Source organism: Lepidothrix coronata, unplaced genomic scaffold (genome assembly GCF_001604755.1).
Source record: "Lepidothrix coronata isolate B3197 unplaced genomic scaffold, Lepidothrix_coronata-1.0 Scaffold7, whole genome shotgun sequence".
Lineage (NCBI taxonomy): Eukaryota > Metazoa > Chordata > Aves > Passeriformes > Pipridae > Lepidothrix > Lepidothrix coronata.
Genome location: NW_016690187.1, coordinates 7,587,688 through 7,603,756, shown reverse-complemented (window position 1 = coordinate 7,603,756; position 16,069 = coordinate 7,587,688). Strand labels below are relative to the sequence as shown.

The 16,069-nt window shown below is 36.3% G+C and overlaps 1 protein-coding gene across 3 annotated transcripts in view; it reads left to right on the top strand.

Annotated features, from left to right (window-relative positions):
* Positions 1–15,856, top strand: part of AGPS (alkylglycerone phosphate synthase) — a 54,908-nt gene extending 39,052 nt beyond the window's left edge. The window contains exons 15-21 of one of the 3 annotated variants that reach the window (XM_017837955.1): positions 26–95; positions 1,027–1,088; positions 2,867–2,956; positions 3,391–3,490; positions 4,281–4,346; positions 5,202–5,259; positions 12,455–15,856. In XM_017837955.1, coding sequence (XP_017693444.1) covers positions 26–95; positions 1,027–1,088; positions 2,867–2,956; positions 3,391–3,490; positions 4,281–4,346; positions 5,202–5,259; positions 12,455–12,576 — 568 coding nt within the window. In that variant the 3' untranslated portion in view covers positions 12,577–15,856. The remainder of the gene's footprint in view (positions 1–25; positions 96–1,026; positions 1,089–2,866; positions 2,957–3,390; positions 3,491–4,280; positions 4,347–5,201; positions 5,260–12,454) is intronic. The other 2 variants (XM_017837966.1, XM_017837957.1) reach the window with 2 other exon arrangements.
* The last annotated feature ends 213 nt before the right edge of the window (positions 15,857–16,069 follow it).

Genomic DNA, 16,069 nt, shown 5'->3' with positions numbered 1-16,069 from the left:
TTAATTAAATTCTTGTAAATTATAGTGGCTTGGCAGCAGGAGAAGATAATGGACAGAGAGGATACATGCTGACATTTGTCATCGCGTACCTTCGGGTAGGTCGGCTTTTGTTTGTCTGCTGAAACTTCTGTTAAGTAATATAACAAAATATAGAGCTGTCTTTTTGAAGATGCTTTCTTTGAAATCAAAGTGCAGGTTGCCTTGGATGATATCTCAGACTTCTCCTAGAGATTGTATCTCTTCCATTTCTGACTAGTGATTATTCATGGAACTTCATCTGCAAAATACCGTAAAGACATTAATTTATATTCTTGTTAAAGAAATAGTTTCTCATAACGGATAGAGAAAATTAGATTGAAGATCCACAGGTTGAATGGAATCAGTCTTGGAGAGTACTTGAAATACTCATATGCTCACTTGGCTTTTTACTCTTAGGAGATCTGCTTATGACTGTGGTTTGAATCAGAATTCCAACATAATGGACCTTTTGTCTAAACTGCTGCAGCTGTTCTTATGAATTTTAGTCTTACTATTTGAGATTTTTTATTTTTCAGAATAATATGCCTATCCCAAGTGTTTGATTTTATTTGTCTTTTATAGTCAGGGACAAATCACTGAATTTCCCTCTATTGCAGCAGGCTGTATGTAAAATGGGAAGATATTCGTCTTTATTCTACCTAGACAGTAACTACATTCTAAATAGATATTTCTACTAGGTGTTATGATGGTTAGCACAGTGAAGCTCTTGGCTTGATACTATAGTTATACAAGTATTTCGTTAGTGTAGACATACTGACAAGTTGTCTCACTGTAGCCTTGACATCAAATATTTGTTGTCTTTGTCTTTAAAGAGCTTCCCTATCTCCATAATAATAAACTTATGTCTCTGGGACAGATGGGTGGTTTTGCTAAATTAGGATTTCTGTTTTTCTCATAGAAACTAAAAGGTTGTTCAATTGTTAGCTGTAGCATACACTGAATGTTGATGCTGAATGTTACTGATAATTTCCTCACTCTATTTATTAGGACTTGGGCCTGGATTACTATGTAATAGGAGAATCATTTGAGACATCTGTTCCTTGGGATAGGTAAACTGTGATTACTCTTTAGAATTTCTTAAAACTTGATTTCATTCAGATTATTCCTAACTCATGTTTGCTCATGGAGATACTTAGTTTAGGTCTTGTGTCTATTTAATGCTCCCTGATGTGCCTCAAGTCTTGAACCTCTGTGTCCTTGCTAAAGTTGCTAGTAAATTACCTGTCAGGATTTTGTAAATGCAATGTGTCAAGCATTCAGTAATATTTCTACATAGGTTAGCTTTTTGTAACAAATTTAGAACTTTAAATTGCACATTGAATTTGCCAATTGAAATTGCAATTGGTGACAATAACTGCAATGGGTGATGAGCAGCCATGTGTGTGGGATCAGCTGCATATTTCAAAGAGAGAAGTCTGTTGTGAAGATAAAAAAAAAACTTTTAAGTGTATTTAAATAAGTTTTTTCTTTCTCCAGTAATGTGGGGAAATGAAAACTGAAAAGGTAACTTTTGCCCAAGATTAAGATCTTTTTCCTAAGCTTATTTTATGTGTTAGTTGTGGTTGAGAAACATTTGACTGCAACAGAGTTTAATATGCAAAATCAGTTTGGATGCTTCTGTCCATTTGGTAAGGTGGAAGTCTCTTAAGCAGGATCTAAAGTGATTTGAATCAAAGCTTTACAGCATTCAGTGCAAAGTCTGATGACTTAAACTGGCAAGCTTGTATCCTTGCTGTTGAATTTAGTGGCAGGGATAAATTCCAGACCCTGTTTGAAAATTGGCAGTTATATTAAGTGAGTGGAAGAAGTTTGAGGGCAATTTTAAAGCAAAAGTGCTCTTCATTTTAGTTTAGCTTTATAGATTTTGAAGCATGCTAGCTGCTTAGTCACCAATTTGTTTTGTGTCTCCCTCGTTTCAGAAGAGAACTAATTTTTATCTAAAACGTAAGAAAATATTTAAAATTATCCTCACCAAAGGAAATGCTTTGAAAACCTTTCTCTACTTTGACTCATAAGAATCATGTAACTTTCCATAAACTGATTAACTTGTTCCTTACAGATAGCAGATATTTGAATAAAATATTTAGCTGACTTGCTTATTCGTTAAATAGTTTAAGTTTCTCTGGTATTCTGTTAATCTTTAAAGTAGTTTTAAATCTGTGTAAAATGTCTTAATCTGAATTGTACAGTATAGCACTACAGACCTTTGTGGGAGAGCATATTACTGAAGAAATGGTTATTTGAAAAACAGGGATTTCTTTTAGTTGCATCTTTGGTTGCACCTGGGTCTGTCCTAGAAGATTTAAAAGAAAAAAAACAGAACAAGTATGGCTTATGACAAGGTTTAACAGCTCATTGCCATATTCGAATTATAACATTTCAAGCTGGCAGACTAGTGTACAGCTGAAGAAGAATCTCCAGGTTTGGCCTTGCAGCATTAAAAGGCTTCTGAGTTCTCAAGTTTTCTACTGTATTTGTTTACTACTTTGCCAAAAATTTGAGGCTATTTTGCTAAGAAACTTAGTAAAAACATACAGAATTAGGTAACCTCCTTTTTTCTGAACACTTTTACCACCTCTTCATTATGAAAAAGAGCTTTTAAGTACTCTGTTTCAAAGTAAACTTGCTCTTCAGAAGTGCAGAAAAAGCAGTACCAGTGGTCTTCATGAGGACTGTTCTTAGAACAGAGCTAGTTCACTCTGACTTTAGAAGGTAGTCTTATGTTGTATTAATTATGATTTTTAAAAGATTGCTGAGGTTCTTTTTTCTAGAAGTTGTATAAAATCACATATTAAAATTTTATGTTTTAATGTGTTTCCTGTTACAGGGTTTTGGACCTTTGTAGAAATGTAAAGGAAAGGATAGTAAGAGAATGCAAAGAAAAGGGTGTTCAGTTTGCTCCTCTTTCCACCTGTAGGTAAGCCAACAATCTCAGCAATTTTTCTTGAATCTTTAATTAGTAAGAGAACTAAGGAAGAGGTCATTAAACTTGCTAGCTAGCAGGTAAAGTAGATCTAGTAATGATACTACAAATATTAGTAATTTTTACCTTCCTCTTGAAACTGCAAGTGGATTACATGTAAGAGTGGGGAATTCAAGTGATTAGTAGCACTTGATTAAACTTTTGCTTATATGTACAAGAGTCAAGTGTAATGACTTAAGAGCGTCAACTTTCAAAGTCTTAGCATTGAGTTGCTCATGAATTATGACCAAAAAGGGTAAAAATGTAAAAAAAAAAAAAAAGATGCTAGCCTTTTGAATAAGATAAGTAACCTGATGAATTGTGTAATGTCACATAGTGGTTGGCTTAATATTGTGAAGTTTTGTTTGTAATACAGTTTTCTTCAACAGGGTGACACAGACTTATGATGCAGGTGCATGTGTCTACTTCTACTTTGCCTTTAACTACAGAGGAATTAGTGATCCTATTCATGTCTATGAACAAATTGAGGTAATGTATAAAAGAACAGTAGTTACAGGAGAGAAGCTGATGTCCTGTAATATATGCTGAACCAATTGGCCAAGCTAACAGAATTTTACAGGAAAGAACTCAAAAGCCTGTTCATAAAGCTTTGATCATTAGCAGCTAGGAAAAGAGGTATAGTACATCAAGTAGAGAAAAGACTACCAAGTGACTATTTTAGGCATCAGTAGATGAATACTTCTGACTGAAGTATAGGAAAGCTTGACCTGGAGTTTCTTGCATGACAGAAACTTTAAACCTTAAAACCCAAATCCATGGGAACCTAGTCTTCCTTAGTTCCAGTATTTACAAAGCTACTTCTTTTTCTTAATACTCAGTCTGTAAAATGAGTGGTAAAACTTACCACGATCATACTTTATTAATAGTGCTGCATGTAGAGCATAATGAAATGGGAGTGTCTGATGCTATTTTTGTTAGGCCCAGATAAGTGCTGGTCTAAGTCTGGTGCATTAGACCAGTTGTAAGCTACTTGAACATTTCCAAAGAGCTCTGGAATAACTCTGCTTGACACTTTGGCTGATGAAACGTTATACTTACCTAGTTGGGGGAAACTAGTATCCTTGTTAGCTTGAAGATGTAAATTCTTAGAAGGACTATGGCCAACCTGCTTTTTGTCCTATTTTTTGTTTCGAATGCTCAAACTTCAGCACCAGAAAATTGCTAATAGGACTGTGGAGAAATAGTCAATATTTATAACTATGGAGAAATAGTCAATATTTATAACTAGGATATCATTCTTCTCATGCTTATTCTTTAGAAATTTCTCTTGAATTTGGCAAGCAAAGTTTTATCTACAAGTTCTGAGGCTCCTATGCTGTTGCGTGTAGGTCACTGAAAAATGTAATACTTGAGTGCTTATTTAATGAAACTTTACTAATACCTAGATACTACTTTTTATTGGAAGTAGTTAGCAGTGTGATTACCTGGATGCATGTCTTCCATTATAGTGACTAAATTTAACCTAACAAAATGAGTTTATGACAAGTGTATGTGTTCTATGGCAGACTGAAAAAATCTCTAACTGCATATGTGCAGTTATATATGTTATTCCTAAAAAAGTACACTTATTTGAAAAAAACATGTAGTGCTTGTGCTTAGAAGGGCTTTCATTGTTACAGCTTCTGATCTCTCTAACCATTCACAATCAGAGGTGGATGGCAAAGAAGATTCTAGAACTCTCAAGTGTTTGTATAATTCTTACAATAAAAAACTAAATTTTGTTTTCTGCTGTAAACTACACCCATGAAAGGGTTGTCAGTTTTAAAGTACCTAACTGCCTCAACCAGAATCTTGGAGATCTGGGTTTAAACACTGATCTGAATAAGGATCTTGAATCATTCTGGTGTGTTTTCAGGCTTCTTTGCTGAAAGTTAATTGTCTTTCAAATGAGCATCCCAGCCACTGGACTACTTTAGTTTTAGCAAAGAATATTCTATTTGGGAGTAATATATTTGTTGTAAGTGATGCAACTTGAGATATTGTGGCTTTGATAACGCGTATTTAAAAAATTCTTACTTACATTTATCTGCAGAATTGATGTTTGCCTGTATTGTGTGCACTAATTACTTCTGAAACTTTCCATACACCTGTGTGTATGACTGCAATAGCTAGCATTTCAGAAAATCAAAAAAATTTTGTGCATTTTCTGTTGAATAAATACCATATCTTTCAAATTTAGAGGGCTGCTAGAGAAGAAATACTTGCCAATGGAGGAAGTCTTTCACATCACCATGGAGGTAATATTCTCAGTCTAATATTAGTTTCCTTGATATTGCTAAATATTCATGACTATGTAAAATAGTTTATAGTAGAACTTTGAAAAATATTTCACAAGCATTAAGTGAAATCACTGGGGAAGGGTCAAGGGGGAAGGACATCTCTTGGGATTCTTTCTAGAAACTTCTCACTCCTTTGCTGGTTTGATCAGTTTGTCTTAAGCAACTTCTGTTTATCTTTGTGCAGATATATATTCAGTTATAAAGACTTCAAGTGGGAGTTCCACAGTTTTAAGACAGTTTAGAGTCCCTTGTGGCTCAGTGAATGCTGTTAGCCCAAATTCCAGAGCACTTAGGCAAAGTATCTGCATAAAAGAGCTAGTGACTTTAAACTGGGCTATGTTGCAATCTAACATTGTTGCATAATTGATGTTATGTAAGTGTTGATATTACTGGCTTGTTGTCTGATAAGTTCTAGTTATTCAGTTTCTTCTGGTGGAGTTTGGGGATTACTTGTCCTGTGTTGCTAGCATCTTCACAAGGTATTTTGTGCTTCAATATTAAGAATCAAAGTCATGTATAAGTGATACTTCATGTACTTGATGCTTTACATATGCTTTTCCCACAAACTTTGATAGCCTAATTTGACTATACGTGTCCTTTGTAATGCTGTTACCTTGGATGTCAGGAAGACTTGTTGTGAAGTCAGTTTGATTTGTGCCCCTAGCTTCTTGAAACTGGTTAACTTGCTGCGTTTCTTCTCTCTGTTCTCTTGGGGTATTGCCTGGCCACAGATATAAGAGCAAAGAGGAAGTGTATGGTTTAAAACTAGACAAAACCTTTGTAATTCTCAAAGCTCTCTGTGGGGAAAAGTATGAAGGGCAGAAGCTGTGCTTTAAAACATGTTGGTGACTTCCTAGACTTGAAACTTTTAGGTGTGGCTGCTTTCAGGCATCTTGCTTTGTGATGGAAACACACAAAGGAGTCTGACTTAGCAGTATCAGGATGTGTAGGTGATAACATGAGTGGAAACAGTTTCAGTATTTTTTGTTTGGTATGCTCTTATTGTCCTCTGATTAAATCTTTAATATGGTGGTGTAGTGGACCTGTCAGTTCTTGCACGTGTGATGTGGAATTACCCACTTGATGTGCTATTGTGCTCTCCCTGCTGTGGCAGCTGTATTTTACTGTGACTAGCATTTCATCCAACTCACATGCAGCTGGAGCTTGTCACACATTTGGATGTATTTGCACTCAATGTATAAAACCTTGCTTACAGCAGGTGTTGAACAAGAAAAAAATACTATGTAGCATTTTCAAATTCTTGCACACTTGAACTTTGTAACTTCACAGCTATGGAAAACTGGATTTCTGTTCAACTTCTTATACTCCTGTTGTATGCATGACTGCCTCTGATACTGATAAGTATTTTCTGCCTTGAATGTTTTTGTCTGGCAGTTCATTGTGTACAATATTCAAGATTAAGTTTTTCCAATGTTTAGTAGATGTGGTGCTGAGAATTAGCCTCATAGTATCAGTTTTATTTAATGACCTTGTCACTCATAGCACTAAGACTGGTCTATTGTGTGGGGTATAAGAAAATACTGGTGCAATTCCTTTTGGTATTTATCTTGTAATTGTGATTAATAACAGTTGTTTTCACTATCTGGAAACAGACAGGCTGGTTTGTCTGCCTACAATCATACTGTGATAAATGGAGCTATTTTAGCTCTGGGTTTGTGTATCGAAGAAAACAGATGTAGTCTGGGACTTGAGGCTATGGGAAATACAGAGCCTGCTTACGTCAATCTTCATATACTCCTTTAGTGAAGAAGTGGCCATATATGATAGTCTGGGTGGTGTAAAGCTCTACATTACTTTACCTCTGAGGAAGGACGAGCTACAGGTAGACGTGGCTACAATCCACAGCTGAGTACTGAAATCATGATACTCTTAACTTTACAAAGAGTAGCTTCAGAAGGACTTAACTTTGGAAATATCTTCCTTCCTCCCCATTTTGGTTTTCACCTTGCCTTGCCTATGTCCTACACTTAGAAAGGGATAGTGGACATTTTCAAGCACAGCTTTGATCCTTCTGCCTTTCTGGACACTGCACATCTTCAGATTTGAAAGTCATGTAAGTAAGGGTTGCTAGAGAGCCACAGTTAGTGTTTAGAAACTTAGCATTTAAAAAGCACCACTAGGAATGATAATTTGTTGTAGATATGAGTTTAACTATAGATAAATAATTACTCCAATCATTTATGGCAAGCCCTAAAACCACCCATATGATGTCACACCTTTCATTCTTGAATTCTTGTTTCATTAAACATGCCTAGTTTTGTATGTGTGAAATAACATGTGCTGAGTAGGTGTGATTGGTATATAAACACAATTATAACCCCTTTGGGGTACAGCACCAGAAGGGAGACAGTTGCATTTGGACCCAATCCCTTTCGTATTACCAAGCTAAGGACCCGTGTAAAACTAAAGAACAGGGTAAAAATTAATGATACATTGATTCCCTTTCAGGGACTGTGTTAATTAAAAGTGGTTACTTAAGGAAACAATTATCAGACTGTGAGGTGGAGGAAAATAGCCCCATTTAGCCATTTAACATAATAGAACTAATTTTCTCCTCCTTTCCAGACAGATTGACTAGAGTAAAGATTAACCATGTAGCCCATGCTGCATAGGTTTAGCTATAGTATCAATGGCAGTTTATACAGGGGGCTAAAAAAAAAGGAAAAAAACCCCACAACACTAAAAAACCCCCAATGAAATCCAAACAGACCCAAAAAACCCTGAAAAGAAAACAAAGGGAAAAACAACCCTACACCTTATTTGCATTCAGGTGCATGTTTGACACTGCATTTCTTTGGCATCAGTAAGAAGCTGTGGCTTAAGTTATACGCTGCAGTAACTAACCCACACAAACTACAAAATCTGAAATTATAAAATTCCTTTTTGGGGGGAGTTGAACACATTCTTTTCTAAACAGGAAAAGTATTTCTACCCTTAGGTTAGGCACTGCAGACTGATCATGCTGGAGCTTGCTAGCATTAGAATTAGTTGAAACTGTGACATTTGTTAGACATGGAGTAACTTTATGTGAAATAATATAATAACACAGTTGTATTTTCCTCCTTGGTCTGTTGAAAGTCTTAATAGAATAGTCATCTTCAGTGCCTTTTCAAAAAAAAAAAACAGAAAAGCAAAGGACTTCCTGACTCATCAACACAGAACTTGAAAGTATTTAAACTAAGATACCAAGCAAAAATGTGCAAGATGATGTGGTGATGGTGTTACTGATGTAGTAGACTTGACATACACTGGTCCAATATACTCCAGTGCTACCATGCATTAGATTAGTGCACTGACCTTTCTCAGTACTGCAGAGTTCTCTCTGGAAGAGTAATAACGTGTTAATTTCTAAGAGCAGAGAGCTGTTTCCTGTAGAGACTACTAGCTTCAGCAAGAGCATGCAACAGCTGGAGAGCCCCATCCTTCTTAGGACCTGTCACTGCTGCTCCTTTTGCAAAGCTATTGTTATGCAGTAACTGCCTCATCAAGTTGAAAGGGCTGGAGCAGAGGAAGTCTAGAGCCAAGTGCAGTGCCACTAGAGCCTATTTCCACTGGGACCACACAATGCTATAAATTTATACTCTGCATAGGTGTAAACTTATTCCTGGACTCAGTCAGCTACATGAAAACTTTCCTTACAAGACTGTTCATGTGTGCCCTAGTACTTCATATTCCAAAAATGAGAAAAACAATTGCTGCCTGCTCTTTGCTACCTCCATTTTTAGCAGCCAGACTTTTGTAGCCATCTGGATGCATTTTTGAAAATGATCAAGTGAAAAGGGCAATGGAAGCTTGAACAACTTTGCCAGTGAAACCAGCTAAGGGCTGGACCAGCATGTATCAGAGCTGGGAAAAAGTTACTTAGCCAGTTCACGTGTTTCTCTTTCATACATGGACTAGAATGATAGGTAAAACTTAAAAATAAAATTGGTGTTGGACTGTCTAGAGTTGCTACTGAACAAGCTTCTTGGCTTTCTGATCCAAAGTACCTTGTGTGACGTAGGCTCTCTGCCACGCCAGGGTGTTTGTACTGTATGTAATAGACTGCAGTTCAGGTTGGAGATTTCTGGCTTCCTGGCAGTGAATGTTTTAAGGCATTATTCGACTGCTCAGCACACCTCAGGAACAGGCCACTTGCCACTTGTAAAACTTGAAAACTAATTCTGTTGTACTTCATATTGGATAATTAGAATCACAGGATGGGTCAGATTGGGAGGGACCACAGTGGTCCACTCTCCCTGCTCAAGCAGGGTCATCCTAGAGCACATTGCACAGGATTGCATCTTGGGACTTCTTGAATATTTTCAGTGAGGGAGACTGTGCAACCTCTCTGGTCAGTCTGTTCCGCTGCATGGTCACCCACACAGTAAAGAAGTTCTTCTTCATGTTCAGGTGGAGCTTCCTGGGCATCAGTATCTGCCCATTGCCTCTTGCCCTATTGCTTGGCACCACTGAGAAGAGCCTGGCTCCATCCTCTTGACACCCTCCCTTCAGGTGCAAGATTAAGTCTCTCCAGAGGAGAAGATATAAGAAGGGAGGGCTGTGTTTGTTTCCAGCTGGGGCAACAAGGATTGTGTGCATAATGGTGTGTGTGGCTGAGTTGGCAAGTAGTAACTTTCTAAGCTACTAGAAATTGATTGTACAATGTTATGCTGATTTGAGAACCTTATTAATAATTTTATGATGTAGCATATAGAATCAAGTGATTTGGATCTCATGTTTTAATTGAGAAAAGCATATTTTGCTGAAAGCCTATAAGTGGTAGATGCTTGTATCAGTTCTTCTTCTGTGCACTGTCTCATGTCAGTTCTAGATAAATGGCATCATATAGGGCTAAAACTAAAAATCTACTTTCTCTAGGCTAGAAGTGGGAAGTTGGCTTTCTCTAGTCTGTGATAAGATAAGGTTTAACTGAGACCTTATTGTTAGGGAAGTTAAGGCTTCCTTGGCTCAAAGCTGTTCTTTGGCCAGTCTTAGAGTGGAGTTAAGCAACTTGGTCACTTGGAATTACTTTTATGTTCACAGTAACATCTTTTACTAGTATGGCATTTTCTTCCTCCTTTTCCCTTCTCATCCTTGAAGCTAATTGGATTGTCCTGTGGAAGAGGAGGAACAGAATATTTATAGTGCAGAACTAACCTGAAGTGAAACAATATATAAATGACTTTTTTAAGGGCTGCTCTCATCTGCGTAGAGCCTTTCATTCTCTTGGTCTACTTTCCGTTTTATCTGATGGACCAGCTTAGAGTTCTGAGAGGTTGCTTCAATGCTTTTTAACTCTAATATGAAAACTTGAGTAGTTGAAAAATCCATGTATATCTTATTGACATGAACAGTAGGAGCAGAGGATCAACTTTTCTGTTATAAAGGGTTAAAATCTTTGCGTTGAGCATGTTTGTGAAGGACTGCTGGTAACTGTAGTACAGCTTTTTTTCTTTCCAGTTCACTAGTCAGATGTATGTTAGATTTATTATCTCAAAAGTATAAACCATAGAAAATTTGACAAGATAGATGTGTAAATTATCACTTTGACAGAACTAATGATGCACTCCAAGCACCTTCTGTTTTCCAGCACTCGGTGAGCGACTTCATTAAATATGCAACGACTGTTTGGTGCTGCTCAGACAGTAGTTCAGTTCCTTGTGGAATTACATTATTACTGGAGGTGTAAAAGAGGCAGGCATGCTAGCTGTTGGGCATCCTGCTGTGATTCTAATGTGCTCCATCTTGTTGGAGCAGTTGTTTGCAGTCTTTTCAGGACAATTACATCCATAACCACAGAAGACATTCACTGAAACTATATTACAGATAACAGTTGAGAATAGTAATGACTATTCTTCAGCTGCTTGTGTAAGAGCCAGTGTGAGTGACTTAAGGTGATGGTCAAGCCACATCCATGATTTGGGTTTTTTTGTAGAAGCATTAAAGTTTTCTGAGGAAAAATTCAACCACATCAGCTCGCTCAGGCAGTCACATTGTAGTGATAGTATATTTACAGATGGGGATTTTTTCCTGAGCTGGTCCACAAAATATAGCACAGTTCCTAGCATATAACTAATATAGCACATAACAAATTCTTTTGTCCTTCAGTTATGGTCTTTGCTCTTGACACACATGCTGCTAATAGTTCTTTTCTAGCAAAGTGCACATTTCATTCTGTCTCACATTATTTGCTTTTTCTGTTGGCATTGTGACTGGCTCATATTCCTTAAGGTATAAACAAATATACTCTGTTCTCCAGAGGTGTCCCTGTAATTTATTATTCTGATGACAGTTTGATGGTTACCCTGAAAACAGGGCACAAAAGATGGCTTGAATTTAGCTTCAGATACTCTTAAAATCTCTGTCTCTCAAACCTTTACTATATTGTATCATACTGACAAATGAATTGTGTTTCAGGCTGACAAGTTAAATGCTAGACTGTGTTTAATGAAAAAATGTCTTTAGTTTTGAATGATCTGCTAATCAGAGTTGACGATTTTGTTAATTAGCATGTGAACACTCGGCTATTTAACAGGACTATTGTGAGAATTCAGTGAAAGGAGTTCTTAAAAGACTGTTTCAGCTTTGCTTTTTATTTGTTATAGGTAGTGAATATTTTTACATGAAAAACTAAGTTCTTGTGTAATGGTATTGAGCAATTACCAGCCAGCACAGAAGTTTTTGAATTAAATATTAAGCCTTCTTTGTAGGAAACGATTTTTTGCTATTTAAACCTATACTGGTTTAAGCTTGATTATTGAGTTTTGTTTTCAGTTTAAAGAGATCAAGAAATGCAGGGTTCTGCTTTTTAGTAATCTCCTCTACAGTTTCCTAGTTAAAATTAGTTTGTGCCTTTTTAAAACTTATACTGATTCCCTGTCTTAATAGAACATGTGATTGCAGCCTTAGCTTCATCTAAATTTCATGGTTTCTAAAGAAAGTAGACTGTGGAACACAGTCTTCCTCTGGGAGTATGCTGAGCTTAATGAGCTTGATAGTCTGGTGGGCTCAATAAATCAAATAAAGCAAAACATTTCTCATTTTTGAATAAAAGCATTTATCACACAGTGTTTATTCATTCATGTTTGCAAGATTGATTGGCTCCTTGAATCCTGCCATATATTGAAACACTTTGTTTTTGTTTTTCCAGTAGGCAAATTGCGGAAGCGCTGGATGAAGGAGAGCATCTCTGATGTTGGCTTGGGAATGCTGAGATCTGTTAAAGAATATGTGGACCCCAACAATATCTTTGGAAACAAAAATCTTTTATAAAGCCCTGCACAAATGATGTACTAAAAATTAAAAATTACTGTTGAAATTCCTCCACTTTCATTGTATTGATATCCCAGTAATCAAATATAACATAGATTAAACTTTAAAAACTAGTAACTTACATTGATTTTTTGCTACTCCCTTCCCCCTCCCCCCAATAAAGTGTAAACATCACTGTTAATGTTTATGGACTTTTACTTACAATGCTCTTAAACAACCCACTGGGCACAAGTACCAACCAGGAAATGCAAATTTGTTTTCCAAGTTTGGTGTAACACAGCTGACAGTATTTTCAATGCTGGATACTGCCAGATGTTTCTTACTTAAAGAATCCCCTGCAAGGAGGACAAAGACTGACAACTGTGTTTTCTACAGAAGCAGCTGCTCAACCCAGCCTCTTGCTAAAGGAAAGCTGCGAAGAGACAGCTGAGAGAACACCAAGGAGTACCTCACTGTAATGAAGGATTAAGTATGTAACAGGCTTGTAACCAGCAAATACTTAGAGTACAAATGTAGGCTTTGATCAAAAGAGACAGTGTAAGTCAAATTACTAAAAACTCAGTAGTCTCTCACTGTAGTACTACATGAAAATTATACACAATTGAACTGTTCTGAGTTGTATTTGCATTGCTGGGATAATCTTAAATTAATTGTAGGTCAGTCACTAAGTTTTGTACAATGGACATTTCTCACTGTATGTTGAAAACAGGTTTGTAACAAAATTTTGCGTTCATCTGTACTTCAGTCCTAGTGTGTATGGTTTTTGATCCTGTTTTGTTTGTTTTGCACAGATGCAAAATATCTTTATCAGCTAAAAAAAAAGTTTTGGCTATTCAAATGAAACTGCCCAGCACTGTCTTTTGAAACAGTCTCAACAGTTTAATAAAACACTTAAGTGGACAACCTAATGTTATCCTGGAAGTGAGATTTCCCATTTAAGTTTTGTACAGTTTCCTATGGCCTTTATGAATCACTTATTTACTTCACAAGTAGCAACAATTTTAATTGTCCATTGAACTTTATGAAAATTAAATATTTTCTTGATCAGTATCATGTGAGAGTAAGCATTTTTACATTGAAACTTGAATATTAATCAGTAAAATAAACTAAAAGAATTTGTCAGTACTCATGATCCATTTTTAAGGTGGGTTCTTTCTTAAAGCAAATTATCCAACTTTTTGATAATTAATGTAAATGCATAGGATAGAAGAAATACAGACTATCCTTTGAGGACACTGTTTCTCTAGCCAAGTGCTTCACAGCTCTGTAGTGTCAGTTTGGACACCTTTTGTATTGGTAGTGCCCTTAATGAGGAGAAAAAGATAAATTGCATTTTTGTTTTTAAACTATTTTAGAATACTGTCTAATTAGCTCTCAGTTTTGGTAATATACCAAAAAGAGTTTAAAGTGCTTGAAAAAATACTGCATACCAGACAACTCTGAACTTGTTTAAAGACTAATTTCAATGCTATAATTAAAATTACTGAAAAACATGAACACTCAAATCATCACTTTAAAAATGCATGCTGTCAAAGTATTTAAACTTTTTTATGATCTGCAGGTCATAAGGCAGAATGTTCATGTGATACTTGCAATGCAGCTACATTTATTTGGAATGCTCTTTGTCTCACAACATTTCAGCATAAAAATGTATTATTTTTTCTCTCCCCCAGAGTTCATATTTCAGCAGTAACCAAAACAATAGGTGTAGTCTCTTTTAGGAAACTGAGCCTTCACACTGTGGTTAAGTGTTCCTTAAGTAAACAAAGGTGTCTCAGCAAAGTGAACCTGCACATTTTTGTGCAGGGCACTCCCTCATCTCACCTGCTGCATGGTGGTGACCACAGGGCCACAGCTGGTGTCTTGCTGATGACTTGTATCTCTCTGAAGTGGAGACCTTTCTAGGAGTTGGTAAATATGAAGGGTGTTAATGTGCCTCAGTGAAAGTTTAGGTCTAACTATGAAGAATTAATTTTGAAGGAAAGTATGTGAAGCTTTTTTGCAGAATGACAGCACAAAGAGAATTAGAACAAGTACTCATAGCATAGTTAATACTGGTCTCTTAAGATTTTGACTAAAGTACAACACAGCTCTACAACATCCTTCCCATTTTTTTATTTTCTCACTATGGTTTGCTCATCCCTTTTTTGTATTGAATGTACACAGGTAAAAACTCCTTATACTCCCTTACCTTTAAATAGCCACGACTTCTGAAGTGATTTAAAACGCAGTAAAGATTTTTACTGTATGTCAGTTGTCATATGGGAAAGTGAAATAACAGGCTATAAGGGTCCCAAAGCACTGTCACTGGATAGCTCTGAGGAAAAGATTAACTACAAATGTAATGGATATTTTTTTCTACTGGCTCCCCTATTACTGTCTTCCTAAGTATTTCTCTGTCTTACGAACCAGTCAGAGCTTAGTGAAACTACAGTTGAAACATATGTATTACTGTCTTTAACTTCACTTCTAAATTCCTAGTAAGAGTAGAAAAAAATGTAATGCAATTTCAGAAGACCTAGATATACACAGATCATTCACCATTTAAATGAAATCCTACTTTCTCTGATACTACAGTTTTCCACCACTCTTCCTTCTGTATCTCTACTTTCTTTCTACAGACTTCACTTCCCGTAGCTGCAGCCTGTTCAGAGATGGAGTTTGATCCGTGCAGATCAGAGGTGTCGATGCCTAACACATGACTTTTGTATTTGCTTGATTATTTTGGCCATATGTAAGTTACAAGCGGTTTTAATTAAGCTTGTAATTACTTCCAATTACATAGCTTGTTCTCCCTTTGAAGGAGGAAAGGTGCAGAGTGACTATGGCTTGACTGTAAAATATGTTTACATTAGAGAGACCTTTATAAAAGTTTTGAGGGGAAAGAAGCAAATCTGTTAGAAGTTGATCCAGGATCTAAATCTTGCAGTCAAAGAAAAACATGTCTTGATTTGACTTACAGTATATTGGTTAAGTTAGAGATGTCATCTTTGCCTTACAGCTGTGAACAGAGGCCAGGCCAAATAGTTCTTCCATAGCAATGTTAATTAGCTGAAACAAATCTCAAAGGCAGGGATACATTAGCACTGAAATCCAGAAAACACAAATTGCTTCTCAATCTTGGAACTGTATGTTTATCAAGGTTGTAATTTAATTTTCTGCAAATAAAGCCAAGCAGTGTTTGTCATTTTAGTGTGAGATTAACTGTAAAACTTCAGTTGTAATGTTAAGAGATTACAGAACCTTATATTATTAATAAAAAGAAAATTGGCCTAAACAAGTATGTGGTTTTTGTGATGAAACTAAACAAATACATTCTACCAACTTGTCATATTGCTTCACTTTAATTTGGTGATGATCTTTTACCTAAGGAAAACTATTAGGAAAGCTTTGGCACTTGGAGAGAGAGAGAAGAAATTGAATTTGTATGCTAATTGAAAAGAGATTGAAAATGTATGCTAATAGGAGCTCTGCTTTTTTGTCCCATCTACAA